This window comes from Chiloscyllium punctatum, chromosome 22 (genome assembly GCF_047496795.1).
Source record: "Chiloscyllium punctatum isolate Juve2018m chromosome 22, sChiPun1.3, whole genome shotgun sequence".
Classification (NCBI taxonomy): Eukaryota; Metazoa; Chordata; class Chondrichthyes; order Orectolobiformes; family Hemiscylliidae; genus Chiloscyllium; species Chiloscyllium punctatum.
The window spans coordinates 13309595-13326662 of NC_092760.1; the positions used below are offsets into that span (position 1 = coordinate 13309595).

General features: G+C 43.6%; 1 protein-coding gene across 1 annotated transcript in view; it reads right to left on the reverse strand.

Moving 5' to 3' along the window:
• The window catches only part of f2 (coagulation factor II (thrombin)), a 116447-nt gene that overhangs the window by 74134 nt on the left and 25245 nt on the right, over window positions 1-17068 (reverse strand). Inside the window, exon 6 of the mRNA XM_072591813.1 lies at window positions 13175-13311. Coding sequence (XP_072447914.1) covers window positions 13175-13311 — 137 coding nt within the window. The remainder of the gene's footprint in view (window positions 1-13174; window positions 13312-17068) is intronic.

A 17068-nucleotide genomic window follows, 5' to 3' on the forward strand; every position in this document is an offset into this window, starting at 1 on the left:
CTACAGAGTGGAAGCAGGTAATTTGGCCCATTGAGTCCACATTGACCCACCAAGAAGCATCCCAACCAGACCCACCCAACTACCCCATCCCTGGAACCATGCATTTCCCACAGCTAAGCCACCTAACCTGAACATCCTTGGAAAGTGGGAGGCTTCCAAAGCACTGGAGGAAACGCATGAAGACATGGGGAGAATGTGCAAACTCCATACAGACAATTGCCAGAGGTTGGAATTGAACCTGGATCATTGGTGCTGAGAGGCAGCAGTGCTAGCCACCATGCCACCCAAAGTTGCCATGTCTGGAGCAAATGTTGGTTGCTTGAGGAACTCCAGCTCAGAATTGATGAGTTAGAGTCTAAGCTTTGAACATGGTGATACATCAGGGAGGGGGAGAATTCCTGAGATACTTGTTCCCTGTGTGAGTGAGGCCTGTAGGGAGGAAGAGTAAACTGAAAATAGCACTGAGTTACAGGCAGCCATTCAAGAGAGGGGAGAAAAGAGAAAATATCGCTGTTAGTGAGGATAGTATAGTCAGGAGAATAGACTTTGTTTTCTGTGACCAGGATCAAGAGTCCTGAAGCTGTATTGCCAGCCTGGAGCCTGGGTTCAGGATATCTCAACTAGGCTGTAGAGGAACCTGGAGTGGGAGGGAAATGTGGGTATCAGTGATATCAGTATAAGTGGAAAAAGATTAATTTAAGGCACTATGAGCAGTTTAGGGGCTAAATTATAAAGCAGGACCACAAAGGTCATAATCTCTGGATTAATACCTAAACCATAGCAAATTGGCATAGTGTCAACAAGATGAAAGAGACTCAAAGACTGGTGTGGAGAAAAAATGGATCAAAGTCCTGATGAATCACATAACTTGTGCTGTGGTCAGGGCTTTCAACTAAGTAGTGGGGAATGGAGGGGGGGGTGGTCAGTTCCATGGAAAATTATGCAAAAAAAGGTTGGCAGTTGGAGGTGAGGCTTAGCAGGGGTTATTAAAGTTGAAGAAAAAGTAATAGGACAGAATACAGAAAGGATCAGACATTTAACTTCGGGCACAACAAATAGGAGACAATTATGAGAAGAGGAGGCAGTCAACACAAGATGAGAGTATTGTACATGAATACACACAATTTACGAAACAAGGTAAATGAGCTTGTAGTGTGAATTGAAATTGGCAGGTATGATGTTGTGGCTACAAGAGGGTCAGGGCGAGAAACGAAATATCCAAGGAAATGTGTCCTATTGAAAGGACAGGCAGATGGGCAGAGGGGACATGGTTGTCTTGTTACTAAGAAATGAAGTTAAATTGATAACAAGTAGTGATTTGGAGTTTGAAGATGGAGACTTTGTGTGGATAGTGTTGAGAAACTACAAAGGGTAAAAGACCTCTGATGGGAGTTATGTACAGGCCTCCTAAATAAATCATGAGAGAGAAAAGACATGGATGAAAGGCACTATTACAGAATCATGGGGGATTTCAATATGCAAGCAGGCTGTGAAAATCAGGTTGGTGGTAGATATTCATAAAAGTAGAAAAACAATCAATGTGGAAAAGTGAGGTTATGCACTTTGGTAAGAAGAATAATGGTGCAGACTTTTTTTCTAAATCAGGAAAGGTTTCAGAAATCTGAAGCACAAAGGGATGAGAGAGTGCTAGTTCAGGATTCTCAAGGTTACTGGGCAGGTTCATTTGGCTGTTAGGAAGGCAAATGCAATGTTGGCATTCGTTTCAAGGGGGCTGGAATACAAGAGCAGAGATGTACTGCTGAGGCTCTGGTCAGACTGCATTTGGACCCTATATCTAGGGAAGGATGTGCTGGCATTAAAGGGTGTCCAGAGGAGGTTCACAAGAATGATTCTGGGGGAGAAAAGATTGTCATAAGAGGAGCTGCTCTCGATTTGAGTTTAGAAGGACGAGGGGGTACTTTTATTTATTCACAGGATGAAGGCACCACTGGCTCGGCCAGCATTTATTGCCTAACCTTAAAATCAGCCTAACTCCAATTTAAAATTTTGTTCTCAGGCCCATCCTTGTCCTTTTCCAGAACAATCTTGAGTCTAACAGAGTTATGATCACTGTCTGCAAAATCCTAAAATTAAGTCCAACACTTTCCTCGATCTTGTAGGGCCTTCTATGTGTTGGCTTAAAAAGCTCTCCTGGATGCATTTTAAGAATTTCATTCCCTCTGAACTTTGCTCACTGACCAGTTAACATTGGAGAAGTTGAAATCACTGTACACTTCCTTGAAATTTACCAACATATTTTCTATTCAACATGGATTTAGTAAAGGGAGGTCATGCCTGACAAACCTGTTGGAATTTTTTGAAGAGGTAACAAGTAGGTTAGACTAGGGAAACCCAGTGGATGTGGTCTATCTGGACTTTCAAAAGGCCTTTGATAAGGTGCCACACGGGAGGCTGCTGAGCAAGGTGAGGGCCCATGGTGTTCGAGGTGAGCTGCTGGGATGGATTGAGGATTGGCTATCTAACAGAAGGCAGAGAGTTGGGATAAAAGGTTCTTTTTCAGAATGGCAGCCGGTGACGAGCGGTGTCCCGCAGGGTTCGGTGCTGGGGCCACAGCTGTTCGCATTATATATTCATGATTTGGATGAGGGAACCGGGGGCATTCTAGCGAAGTTTGCCGATGATACGAAGTTAGGTGGACAGGCAGGTAGTACTGAGGAAGTGGGGAGGCTACAGAAGGATCTAGACAGGTTGGGAGAGTGGTCCAGGAAATGGCTGATGGAATTTAACGTGAGCAAGTGTGAGGTCTTGCACTTTGGCAAAAAGAATAAAAGCATGGACTACTTTCTAAATGGTGAGAAACTTAATAAAGCCAAAGCACAAAGGGATCTGGGAGTGCTAGTCGAGGATTTTCTAAAGGTAAACATGCAGGTTGAGTCTGTGATTAAGAAAGCGAATGCAATGTTGTCTCTTATCTCAAGAGGGTTGGAATATAAAAGCAGAGATGTACTACTAAGACTTTATAAAGCTCTGGTTAGGCCCCATTTGGAGTACGGTGTCCAGTTTTGGTCCCCACACCTCAGGAAGGACATACTGGCACTGGAACGTGTCCAGCGGAGATTCACACGGATGATCCCTGGAATGACAGGTCTAGCATATGAGGAACAGCTGAGGATACTGGAATTGTATTCGTTGGAGTTTAGAAGATTAAGGGGAGATCTAATAGAGACGCACAAAATAATACATGGCTTTGAAAAGGTGGATGCTAGAAAATTGTTTCTGTTAGGCGAGGAGACTAGGACCCGTGGACACAGCCTTAGAATTAGCGGGGGTCATTTCAGAATGGAAATGCGGAGACATTTCTTCAGCCAGAGAGTGGTGGGCCTGTGGAATTCATTGCCACGGAGTGCAGTGGAAGCCGGGACGCTAAATGTCTTCAAGGCCGAGATTGATAGGTTCTTGTTGTCTAGAGGAATTAAGGGCTACGGGGAGAACGCTGGCAAGTGGAGCTGAAATGCGCATCAGCCATGATTGAATGGCGGAGTGGACTCGATGGGCCGAATGGCCTTACTTCCACTCCTATGTCTTATGGTCTTATTGCTCCCAGACTGTTAGGGGCCTATACAATACTCCAACCAATGTGGTTTTTTTCAAGTTAATTTGAGCAGCCTTCAAAGATTCTTCCCTTCTTCCTGTGTAATTAATTCCCTGCACCCGATGTGGCCTCCTCTATATTGGGGATACAGGCCGCCTACTTGCGGAATGTTTCAGAGAACACCTCTGGGACACCCGGACCAACCAACCCTTTCCACCCCGTGGCTTAACACTTCAACTCCCCCTCACACTCCACCAAGGACATGCAGGTCCTTGGACTCCTCCATCGCCAGACCATAGCAACACGACGGTTGGAGGAAGAGCGCCTCATCTTCCGCCTAGGAACCCTCCAACCACAAGGGATGAACTCAGATTTCTCCAGTTTCCTCATTTCCCCTCTCACCACCTTGTCTCAGTCAAATCCCTCGAACTCAGCACCGCCTTCCTAACCTTCAATCTTCTTCCTGACCTCTCCGCCCCCACCACCACTCCGGCCTATCACCCTCCCTTGACCTCCTTCCACCTATCGCATTTCCAACGTCCCTCCCCCAAGTCCCTACTCCCTACCTTTTATCTTAGCCTGCTGGACACACTTTCCTCATTCCTGAAGAAGGGCTCATGCCCGAAACGTCGATTCTCCTGCTCCTTGGATGCTACCTGACCTGCTGTGCTTTTCCAGCAACACATTTTCAGCCTGATCTCCAGCATCTGCAGTCCTCACTTTCTCCACTAATTAATTCCCTGATCAATATTGCAACACCCTCCATTATTACTTCGTTCCCTGTCTGACCAAAGACCACAAAAGACCACTGAAGATCCTGGAATATGAGCTGCCAACCCTGTCCCTCTCCCAACAGTGTCTCAGTAATAGCAATGATAGCATGGCTCCATGTTTTAATTTGTTCTCTCAACTCACCCTCCTTGTTCATCAAAGTCTTTGCGTTAAAATAAATATGATTCAATCTTTACAAATTCTCTTGTGCCTTAATTTCTAGGCTTACTTGGCTGACTGGCTGCCTCTTTTATTTTTGATATTTTTATTGAAAAAACATTTTTTATAAAATTACAGTAAACCAATAACACTACTCAACAAAAAAAGACCTAAACGACAATGCAAACAAAACAAAACTATCCTCATACATATAGAACAACAAAATAAACAAATAAATAGGAATAAAAAATTAATCAAACCGCTCAGCATAATAAAACAGTAGCTCTCAACCTTCGAGAGGCATTAAATATTACACACTCATTTATTTGACGTCCTTCCTCTCAGGATACCTGATTTTCTAAATCAAACCGTTGTGGCTATACAAAAGCCCTAGTTAGAGTCACAGGCAAGTCTGCATCAAGATTATCCAAAAAGGGCTGCCACATCTTATAAAAGTTTTCAGTTTCTCAGTACACCATGTTTGTAAGAAAATCCAGAGGGATATGCTCCATGACTAGCTTACACCTACCTATCAGACCCGGAGGGGTTTCAGACACCCAACACACCAGAATGTTTTTCCTTGCACAGAATGGAAGAATATTAAGACATTTTTTTTCCCATGAGTATCTAAAGAAGGTAAATTGGGCTGGCCCTGGAGAAGAGAGACCAGGTCCTTCTTAAATTCAGTCTCCAAGATCCTCTCTATTACTCCCAGCACTGCACGCCAGTATGTGCAAAGCCTGTGACAGGATCACAAATAATAATTGAGAGTACCTGTACTTAGTTTGCATTTGGGACATGTGTGTATACTCCTACCTTAAGATGGACCCTCGTAAAACCTTCAACTGCATGGCATGAGTCCTATTACAGAGGGAAATCTTTCTTGCATTTTCACAAATGTCCTCCCATGTCTCAGAGGAGATCTCTGCGCCCAACCCTCTCTTCCAGACCTCTCAAAGCTGCTCAATCTCATCCGAGGAGCCACCCCAACAGATGATAAAGCGTACTAACGGAGAAAGTGCTTTTAGCGGAAAGCACCCTCTTCTCTGTATCGGATTTATAAGAGTCGGTTAACAGTGTGGTTACTTTCTGAATAAAATTCCTAATCTGGAAAAAGTGAAAAAGGTCTCTACTAGATAATCTATGCTTACGAGTTATCTTATCGAAGGACATCACTGTTTCTCCCTCAAATAAGTCACCCAAGCAGGAATTGCCCCTAGCTGCCTAGAGTTCAAACCAGGATCCATTATCCCCGGCTTAAAACCCGGCATACCAGTTGTTAGGGCGTGCATTGTCTGCCATATTTTTACGGTATTAATAATATGATTATAACAATATTCCATAACTGTTCTCATTTTATCTAAGAACAACAAACTAATAAGGGGGCATTTTGACTGAGAAGCTTTCATATTTAATCAAATTGACGCCAAGTCCTCACAGGCCCAGTCACTCACACAAAAAAAAGAGAGCTTAGTTGGTATCTTTTAATGTTAGGGAGGTCCACTCCTCCCAGTCTATGGGGCAGTTGCAGCTCGACTAGCTTGAGAAGGGGCTAAACCAGCCATGAAGTCTCTGGAATATTTGCCCAGGAAAGTTCAAAAGAAGCATTTGCATAGGGTATAACAAACGACGTAGGACATTCATTTTAATCAGGACTACTTGGCCTAACCAAGATATTGGAAGTGCCTCCCATCTTTGAAGGTCTTGCTTAATTCCTTCAAACAAGTGGACAAAGTTAGCCTTAAATAACTGATCAAGAACGGAGTAACAAAAATACCTAAATACATAAAATCGCCCTGTGATCATTTAAAGGGAAATTGCAATTCGCCCTCAATTTCGGGTATCCTTCCAAGACCCTCCATGGGCATGGCCTCCGATTTGGAAAAATTAATCTTATAACCTGAAAAAGCACCGAATGAATTAATACATTGTATTAAATGAGGTACTGAAACTGCAGGGTTCGACAAAAATGTCAGAACATCATCCGTGTCCAATGTGATCTTATGTGATTTTGATCCCACTTCTTGGGCAACAATGTTGGGATCCAATTGGGTAGCCTCTGCCAGCGGCTAAATCACCAATGTAAAACGCAATGGTAAGTGGGGACAACCTTGTCGACTGCTTCTATAAATATTAAAGTTACTGGATCTCACACCATTGATGAGAACCCGCAGCTAAAGGTTCACTATAAAGGATCCTACCTACCTAATAAAGGCTTCACCGAAGTCAAACTGTTCCAGTGTACAGAAAAGATATGGCCACTCGAACCGGTCAAATACCTTCTCTGCATCTAGGGAATCACTAATTCTTGCACAGATTGCTGCTGACATGCTTGGATCATATTAAGCAACCCCCCCAACATCGTTGGAGGATCTACAGCCCTTTATAAAACCCATCTGGTTCTCCTTAACTATGGAAGACAAAACAGTTTCCAACAATGCCAGTCTTGGACAAGATTTTTAAAAAATTTAAAAGTGAGATGGGCCTGTAGGACGCACAATCCTCCGGGGTCTTCTCTTTCTTAAGGATAAGAGAGATGTTAGTCTCTGTTAAGGATGGTGGGAGGCGATCGTGACTTACAAGTAATTGTACATGTTGGGCATTGGCTCTGACAATATATTTACAATTTCTTTGTAGAATTCACTAGGATGACAATCAGTGCCAGGTGTCTTTCCATTCTGAAGCTGTTTCACAGCCTGCTGTATCTCCTGCACTGTTATAGGGGTGTTAAGGAAAGGCACCTGCTTGGAGGTAACACCTGGAAGATCCTGAGTTTTAAAAAAAGACTCCATCTTAGCCCACCCATCCTCACAACATTCCGACTGATATAATTCAGAGTAAAATCTATTGATCTTTTTAGTATCACAGGTAAGAGTCCCAGTCCCTTCCTGGATTGGGAGACACTCTTTTTACTGGCAAGATATGCTAGATATCTGCCCAGCCTATCACCATGCTCAAACAACCTTTGTTTCGCAAAAGCGAGTTCTTTCCTAGCTGTCTGTGTGTGCATGGAATTCAAAGTTGACCGAAGTGCTGTGACCCGCTGCAACTTAGCCACCGATCGTCTACCAAAATATGTCTTCTCGGCTGCCTTCAGCCATGCCTTGAGTAAGCGTTGCTGCTCTCCCTTCTGTCGCTTCCGACTGGCAGAGTGGAAATAATTATTCCCCATAGCATAAACCTTAGCAATTTCTCAGAGAATAGACAGGTTACTGGGACAGCATGGTGGCTCAGTGGTTAGCTCTGCTGCCTCACAGCACCAGGGACCCAGGTTCAATTCCAGCCTCGCGCGACTGTCTGTGTGGAGTTTGCACATTTTCCCAGTCTCTGTGTGGGTTTCCTCCGGGGTTCTGGTTTCCTCCCACAGTCCAAAGATGTGCAAGTTAGGTGAACTGCCATTCAAAACTGCCCATAACGTCTAAGGATGTGTAGGGGAAATATAGGGTAATGGGTCTGGTTGGGATACACTTCGGAGGGGTGGAGTGGACTTGTTGGGCCGAAGGGCCTGGTTCCACACTATAGGAATTCTAATTCTAAATACTGGCTGTATCTGAATTAATGGCGAAGAATGCTTTAAATTAATTAGAGAAGTACTCAATGAACTTACTGTCCCTAAGAATAAAGGGATCCATTTGCCAGTGTCGTGAACCTGTTACATTGCCCTTTACTTTAACCACTAGGTCTACTGCTGCATAATCAAAAATGGTAACATTCGTAATTGTGCAAGACACCACCAAACCCAAGAACGTTGCTGGGGGTTAGGAAGAGATCAATCCTAGTATGACATCTTTGTGGATTAGTTAAGAATGTAAAGTCCCTACCCGTGGGGTGGAGCCGTCTCCAAACATCAACCAATCCTAATTCCAAATATAAGTCAATTAGTTGCTTAGATTGTGAAGAAAGTATTGGTGGACCTTTGGGCATTCTGTCCATCATGGGACCCATAAGACAATTAAAACCTCGCCCTATAAATAACGTGCAGCGACACAAAGGTACTCAGTTTGGAAAATGCATCCATTAAGAACTTAAGGAGGTGCACCAGGGGACGAGAAACACTCAAAATACCATATTCTTCCCCTTATCTCAAGGCTTTAAGGATTACAAACTGCCCGTACTCATTTTTAATATGATCTAGCAATTTAAATGGGAGGTTCTTCTAAACCAGTATGGCCACTTCCCTACTCCTAGTATTAAAAGATGAGAAATACACCCAATCAAACCTGCCCTGAGGCAATTTCAAATGCTCATTATCAGTAAGGTGTATCCCCTGCAATAGGGCAATGTTCACCCTCTCCTTTTTAAGGCTAGAGAGCACCTTTTTCCTCTTAACTGGCAAATGAATCCCCCTAATGTTCCAGGTACATCATTTAAACATGCCATTAGCCATAACCCTCTGCAACAACATTTGAACTCCCAACATGAAGAACTCAACTTACAAATCACTGAGCATAAACAAGAAAAGACTCACAGAGCCTAAAAACTACAAAAACTAAAACTACCACAATAAACATATTTACATAACTTTCAAAACTATAGACACAAAAAGCCAAAAAACAAAATATAATAAAGGCACTCAATGAGGGAATTTACCCTCTGCCCCCAGGAGATACTTACACATCCCACAACCACCTTCCTAACCCCTTCCAGCTTGAGCCACACCACAAACTCAAGCAGAAAAAAAGAAACTAGTAATATTAACAAAGAAGTTAGAAGTAAGTACATCCCCAACTACACATTAATGCTGATTATTATCAGAAAAAAAATCCATCAACACTTTCTTTGAGAAAAGGAAAAAGAAAATAAAAAAAAATTACTGTCCAGCCTAGCTTAAAGTGCCCAGAAGGTTTTTTGCTTTCCCTGAGGAGTCAAATGAGTGTGCAGACGCATTATAAGTAGAATGAAGCACCACTGGATACCTTACAGATTATAAATCCTGAGGTTCCTCAGTCTTCTCTTTATATCATTAAAAGACTTCCTTTTCCAGATCACCACCACAGAAAAGTCCTGGAAAAACATAATCCTGAAGCCCTTGTAAGTTAAGGCCTTCTGATCTCTCCCTGCATTCCGGAGGCTTCCATAACTCTGCTTACCCATGTAACTGTGGAATCACACTAGAACCAGGTGAGGGCACTGGTCCAAATCTGACCTGTGCATCGCTACCTGGTGAGCTCTCTCAATCTTTACCCAATCCACTTTGGCCTCTAAATGAAGGAATTGCGGCAGCCAACTTTCAAAAAACCTCACTGCCTGACCGACTTCCACTCCCTCCAGCAGTCTGATAAGACAGACGTTCTTCCTCCTACCTCTATTTCTGAGATCGTCGACTTGCTCTATTAAGGACTTGTTTCTCGAGTACCTGAATCTGCTCTTTCAAGGAATTGTTGCAGCCTCTGATGCTGTAGCCTGGCGTTCAACCTCCTCCGTTCTCTCTCTAAGGCCTTCAAGCATGTCTGCAACCGTGTCCAACCTGCTGCAGAACTTCTCTTTGATCAAAGTCTCAATCATTTTGCGCAGCTTCGCGAACTCTGTGACCAAGGCCTGGTAAGTAATTGGATCCAATGAACTAGCAGGGGGAGTCGCAGCCGCGGCTGCAGGTATACTCCATGTCTCCAGCAGATGTCCCACTTGCTGGGACATTCTTAGACCTTTTCCATGTTTTGGCATCTCCATTTTACAAAACAGGATTAGTAAAGGTTCTAGCACTGTTTCAATGTCAAATTTTACCAAAATGGTTTAAGTGTGGAGGGTTAAAGTACTACTTTGCTTGAGTTGTAATGTAGAGCTCAGCAAAGCAGACCTTTCAAATCGCCACCATCTCGGATCCCCCTGCTGCCTCTTCTAATTTTAGCCACTGATGTGTCCCCTGCTGATCATTCTTTCAGAATTCCAATCCCCTGTCAAGTTATTTTAAATTCTCTCCAAAAGCACAAGCAAACCGACCCACAAAGATGCTGGTTCCATTCCAGTTCAGCGTGCAACATGCCTGACTTGTACAGGTCAGCGCCACGAGAAATGCTCCTAATGTCTCAGAGATTTAAAGCCCTTCCTCCTGCATCATCTCTCCAACCATGCATTCATCTGGACTAACCTCCTAGTTCTCTACTCAATAGCACATTGTATCAGATGTAATCCAGAGATTAGAATGGTTTGAGTCCCGTTTTTTAAATCAACTTCTCAGCTCCCTAAATCTTGCTTGCAGGACTACCCCAACCTCCTTTTCCTACTTATGTTGTTGGTATCAATATATACCACATTCTCGGTCTGTTTTCCCTCCCCTTTCAGAAACATGAATAGGAAAGGTTTGGAGGGATATGGACCAGGAGCAGGCAGGTGGGACTAGTTTAGTTTGGGTTTAGGTTCGGTATGGACATTTTGGACTGAAGGGTCTGCTTCCGTGCTGTATGATTTGATGACGTCCCTGACCCTGACACCAGAGGTAACACACCTGGAGTTTCTTTTACAGTTATAGAAACACCAGTCTGTTCCCCTCACAGACAAGTCCCCTGCCCTATATCCCTGTTACACTCTCTACTTTCCTCTCCTCTAGCAAACCCATCCATGGTGCCATGAAGTTGGCTCCCATTGCTTTCCCTGGTGCAGTTGCTGATCCTACCCCTTTTCTTGCCTGATTCAACCCCTTGTCTCGCTGACTCTTCCCCTCATCCCACCTGATTCTAACCCCGTATCACTGATTTTACCCCTTCTCTTGCCCGATTCTACCCCTCATCTTGTCATAGCTATGCCATTCAGGGCATGGTAAGATTTTACCTTTCATCTTCCTTCATTAAACAATTTCTACAATGTCAAAGTTTCAAAACCTATTCTATCACTGTTATTGATTCCTCACTGATTCCGTCATCAAATTCCAACATGACTGCATCTGTTTTCCCACATGTAGGGACTTCTTCGGTGACTGGAGACTGTGTATAAGTAATGTTTTCTGATAGCCTACCACAGTAATTAAGGTTGCCTTAATCGATTTCTAATTCTCGGTCAGTGGTGAAACACCATGCACTATTTTCATCCCCATCTGGATTCCTGCAGTAATTTCCTTCTAGATTTGCTGATATCATTTCCTCTCTGGTAAAATTGTGCTTGTGGGGGTGTTGAGAGTCCCAAGCCTGACATTGTTTTCCATGTCTAGTTACATTCTGTAGTCTGCTCCCTGATTTGGAACACAACAGCCAACTGATACTGGTGGATTGTCAATAATGGCGGCAATTCTTCACCTAAAGAAGCAACAGAAACATGACGGAAAAAAAAAGTTGGCTGAATATCTCTAATTTTCACTTGGAGAAAGGATCTGTCATTGTCAAATACAACTGGTGTGATATTATGAAGACTGCTTCAAGCTATTGACTGGACATATCTCACTGACATGTGCCAAATAGACACTTATCAGACCCAGGATGCACAAGTATAATAACAACAGCATGAGCTTGGATATTTCACTACATGGACAGAAAATTAAAAATCACACAACACCAAGTTATAGTCCAACAGGTTTAATTGGAAGCACACTAGCTTTCGGAGTTCCGCTCTTCTATCACAATCACACGATGAAGGAGCGGTGCTCCGAAAGCTAATGTGCTTCCAAATAAACCTGTTGGACTATAACCTGGTGTTGTGTGATTTTTAACTTTGTACACCCCAGTTCAACACCGGCATCTCCAAATCATGGACAGAAAATGGTGATGACATCCCCTTCAATCTACAGCATTAATTGTCAAAGACTTATATAGAATCCTTACACTGTGGAAGCAGGCCATATGGCCCTTTGAGTCCACACTAATCCTCTGAAGAGTATCCCACCCAATCCCTGTAATTCTGCATTTCCCATGACTACCCACCTAGCTTGCACATTCCTGGACATGATGGGCAATTTGGCATGGCCAATCCACCTAGCCTGCACATCTTTGGTCTGTGGAAAGAGATTGGAACAAGGGGAAAAAATGTGCAAACTTCACACAGCCAGTCACTTGAGGCTGGAATCGAACCCGGATCCATGGCAGTGTGAGGCAGCAGTGCGCCACCGTACTACCTGTTCTGGAAGGGCCTGGTCTGTCCTATGTTAGCTGATCTTAGCCAGGATGCTGAGCGACACTAGGATAAGAACAAGTGAGAAAGTAATCAAAGGCTGCTGTGGCTGACTGCCATCCAGCAAACCACCACTCTCGCCCAACCCATTCAGACTGCCTGCTGGTCAATGTTTGAGCAGAGATTCGGGACTGACTGTGACACCACATCAAGCCAATTGGTCACACAGTTCACCACCTCAGAATGAGAAATGCCACTCAGACAAGTTACAAAACGTTTTCAGGATAGAATGGGCAAGAGTAAAGAAATCAGCAGGAACTTTCAAATAAACAAGAAATGTGGTGATTACAGAAATAATACTACAGACAATAGAGATGGCAATGGTCACACCAGACTGTTGGTGCAGTGCAAGGTTTGTTAAGTATAAAGATGCTTTCAGATTGTACTTGTTCTGCTTCATAGTTCTTTGGAATCTTTGCAGTGAGTTACTCCCTGCCACTGAAACTGAAATGGTCAAAACCAGAAGAGGTAATACACATAGCAATCATCAGAACCGCAGCCTTTAATTAATGGAAGCTCAAACCCACTGCCACCTCCCCCGCCAAACCACCCCCCACACACACAAAAAAAACTAAAGGACAAAATGAGACCTACCACATCGCGTAATGTAACATTGCTCCAATTGGACTGCTGGGTCCTTAGTGTAGCACCACGGCGCCATGTTACTGTCATTTGGATTTCGGCAGTAGTTATTTATAAGGTCATACTGGCTGTGTGTGTCAGGATTGTATCTGAACATGTAACAGAAATGGCAGCAAAAACACAACTCATTAGATCTAGCAATTGAAAATGTTGCAAATACTCGGCAAATCAGGCTGTTACTGCACAGAGTGGCACGTAGAATTAATTAGCTGGATTTTACTAGCTGCCGAGGGACACTCTGAGAAGGGTTGTAAAGTGGACACTGAGTGGACTGCCCAGTGTAATCCCTCTGCCCTGTCACCTTGCAAGAGGCAGGGAAGGCTGATAGTCTCAACCAAAGGTCAAAGGGAGTAATTTAAGAGGCTAATTAAAGGTTAGTTCCTGCCATCAATGGGAATTTACCACCAGAGGATGTCTACTGCATGGGGAGATCATTAGGCAGACCCGGTGACCTCCAGTCCAGCTCAGGGTGGTGGACTGATCTACTACCCTGTAGGCTTCCTTCACCAAACCCATCCCTCTGCCTCAGTGGGACACTTCTGACCAGGCCTACCACCCCCATACCTAGTTTGCTTGTTGGGAGGCAGCATGGTTTCATTATGTCCCCTTCTTGCAGATGCAGTCCTAATTTAGGCCAGTGATCCCAGTGGCGCTGCTGAACGGCCAAATCCTGATTTGCCAATGGATGTGGGTGCCTGTCAGCAGCCTAAGTGGTGAACAATTGTCCTGACAAGCTAATGCCTTGGTTCCTACAGATTACTGAAATTATGTCAATTCAATACATGAGACCAAACCAATAGCTTATACAATTTTATCATAACCTCCTTGCTTTTGCACTCTAGGCCACTGTTCTCCTTTATTCTCTGTTTCCTCTGACACTGCCAATTTTGTATTCATGCTGTTACAGGCCCTTTCATTCCATGGTTTTCTAACTTTGCTGACAAGATTACAATTGTTACGTGCCCTTTGTTTTGGCAAGGTAAAAACAATGACTGCAGATGCTGGAAACCAGATTCTGGATTAGTGGTGCTGGAAGAGCACAGCAGTTCAGGCAGCATCCAAGGAGCTTCGAAATCGAATTTCAGGCAAAAGCCCTTCGTCAGGCAGTCTATGTATATCACATGAAACTCATTACCCTCATCTCAACAGTAACAAGGCTTCATCATCAAAAATCTCAAGTAAATTAATTAAACACAAGTTATCCTTAAATAATCCATATTTGGACAAGTGACTTAATTTGGGCCTGAATTCTGATTTCCAACGAGCAAGGTTAAACTGTCACCAGGGATAATCTATCTTTCAATACTGTTGACAAACTTACATTCTTTAGCTGGGTGGCATGATGGCTCATGGTTAGCACTGCTACCTCTCAAAGCCAGGGACCTACGTTCAATCCCAGCTTTGGGCAACTGTCTGTGTGGAGTTTGCACATTCTCCCTGTATCCGCGTGAGTTTCCTCCCACAAGCCAGGTGAATTGGCTATACTAAATTTCCCAACAGTGTTCAGGGATGTGTAGGTTAGGTGTATAAATCAGGGTTAAATGTAGAGTAATAGGGAATGGGTTTGGGTGGGATACTCTTTGGCTGCCTGGTGTTGGGCTGAAGGGCCTGTTTCCACACAGTAAGGATTCTAATGGTCAAATGATAGAGTTCTTTTCCAGATAGGTTGATAATGTTTGAAATATAATCACAGCAATAAAATCTACCACACATAATTAACTGCCATTGAGAGCACTTTTTTTGCATTCAAATATACTCTCCAATTCAGAATTCTCAGGATGAGGGGTTTCTTGTGAGAGTAATGTTTATTGCACATCCCGAGTTGTCCTGAGAAGGTAGAGTCATCGACCCATAAATTCATAGTCATACAGCATGATAACAGACCCTTCAGTCCAACCAGCCCACGCAGACCATAATCCCAAACTAAACTAGTCTCATCTGCCTGCACTTGGCCCATACCCCTACAAACCTTTCCTATTACATAGAACATAGAACACTACAGCTCAGTACAGGCCCTTCGGCCCTTGATGCTGCACTGCCCTGTAAAACCAATCTGAAGCCCATCTAACCTACACTATTCCATTCTCATCCATATGCCTATCCAATGACCATATAAATGCCCCTAAAGTTGGCGAGTCTACAACTATTGCAGGCAGTGCATTCCATGCCCCTATTACTCTCTGAGTAAAGAAACTACCTCTGACATCTGACCCATATCTATCACCCCTAAATTTGAAGCTATGCCCCTTTGTGCTAGCTATCACCATCTGAGGAAAAAGGCTCTCACTGTCCACCCTATCTAACCCACCGATTATCTTATATGTCTCAATTAAGTCACCTCTCAACCTTCTTCTCTCTGACGAAAACAGCCTCAAGTCCCTCAGCTTTTCCTCGTAAGACTCTCCCTCCATACCAGGCAACATCATAGTAAATCTCCTCTGTACCCTTTCCGAAGCTTCCACATCCTTCCTATTATACAGTGACCAGAACTACACACAATACTCCAAGTGTGGCCATACCAGAGTTTTGTACAGCTGCATCATGACCTCATGGTTCCGAAACTTGATCCTTCTATTAATAAAAGCTAACACACCGTATGCCCTCTTAACAGACCTATCAACTTGGGTAGCAACTTTGAGGGATGTCTGTACATGGTCACAGAGATCTCTCTGTTCATCTACACTACCAAGAACCTTACCATTCGCCCAGGACTCTGCATTCCTGTTACTCCTTCCAAAGTGAATCACCTCACACTTTTCTGCATTAAACTCCATTTGCCACTTCTCAGCCCAGTTCTGCAGCTTATCTATGTTATTCTGTAACCTGCAACATCCTTTGGCACTATCCACAACTGTACCGACCTTAGTGCCATCCGCAAATTTACTAACCCATCCTTTTACACCCTCAACCAGGTCATTTATAAAAATGACAAATAGCAGCAAACTCAAAACAGATCCTTGCAGTTCACCACTAGTAACTGAAGTCCAGGATGAACATTTCCCACAAACCACCTTCTGTCTTCTTTCAGCTAGCCAATTTCTGATCTAAATCGCTAAAGCACCCTCAATCCTACACCTCTGTATTTTGTGCAATCGCCTACCGTGGGGAACCTTATCAAACGCCTTACTGGAATCCATGTACACCATATCAACTGCTTTACCCTCATCCACCTATTTGGTCACCTTCTCAAGGAACTCAATAAGGTTTGTGAGGCACAACCTACCCTTCACAAAACAGTGCTGACTATCCTTAATCAATTTACTCCGATCAAGATGATTATAATCCTATCTCTTATAACCTTTTCTAACACTTTATCCATAACCGAAGTAAGGCTCATTGGTCTATAATTACCAGGGTTGTCTCTCCTTCCCTTCTTGATCAAGGGAACAACAGTTGCCATCCTCCTGTCTTCTAGCACTATTTCTATAGACAATGACGACATAAAGATCAAAGTCAAAGGGTCGGCAATATCCTCCCTGGCTTCCCAAAGACTTCCCTAGGATAAATCCCATGTGGCCCAGGGGAGCCATCTATTTTCACACTTTGCAGAATTTCTAACACCTCCTCCTTGTGAACCTGTTTCTCAGTATTCACCTCGACAAAATTGTCTTTTTCTAGTGTCAATACTGATGAAAAATATTCATTTAGCACTTCTCCTATCTCCTCTGATTCCATGCACAACTTCTAACTACTGTCTTTGATTGGCCCTAATTTTATCCCTTTTATACCTATAGAAAGCTTTAGGGTTTTCCCTGATCCTATCCGCCAACAACTTCTCATGTCCCCTCCTCGCTCGTGTTAGCTTTCTCTTTAGGTACTTCCTGGCTACCTTGTAACTCTCAATCA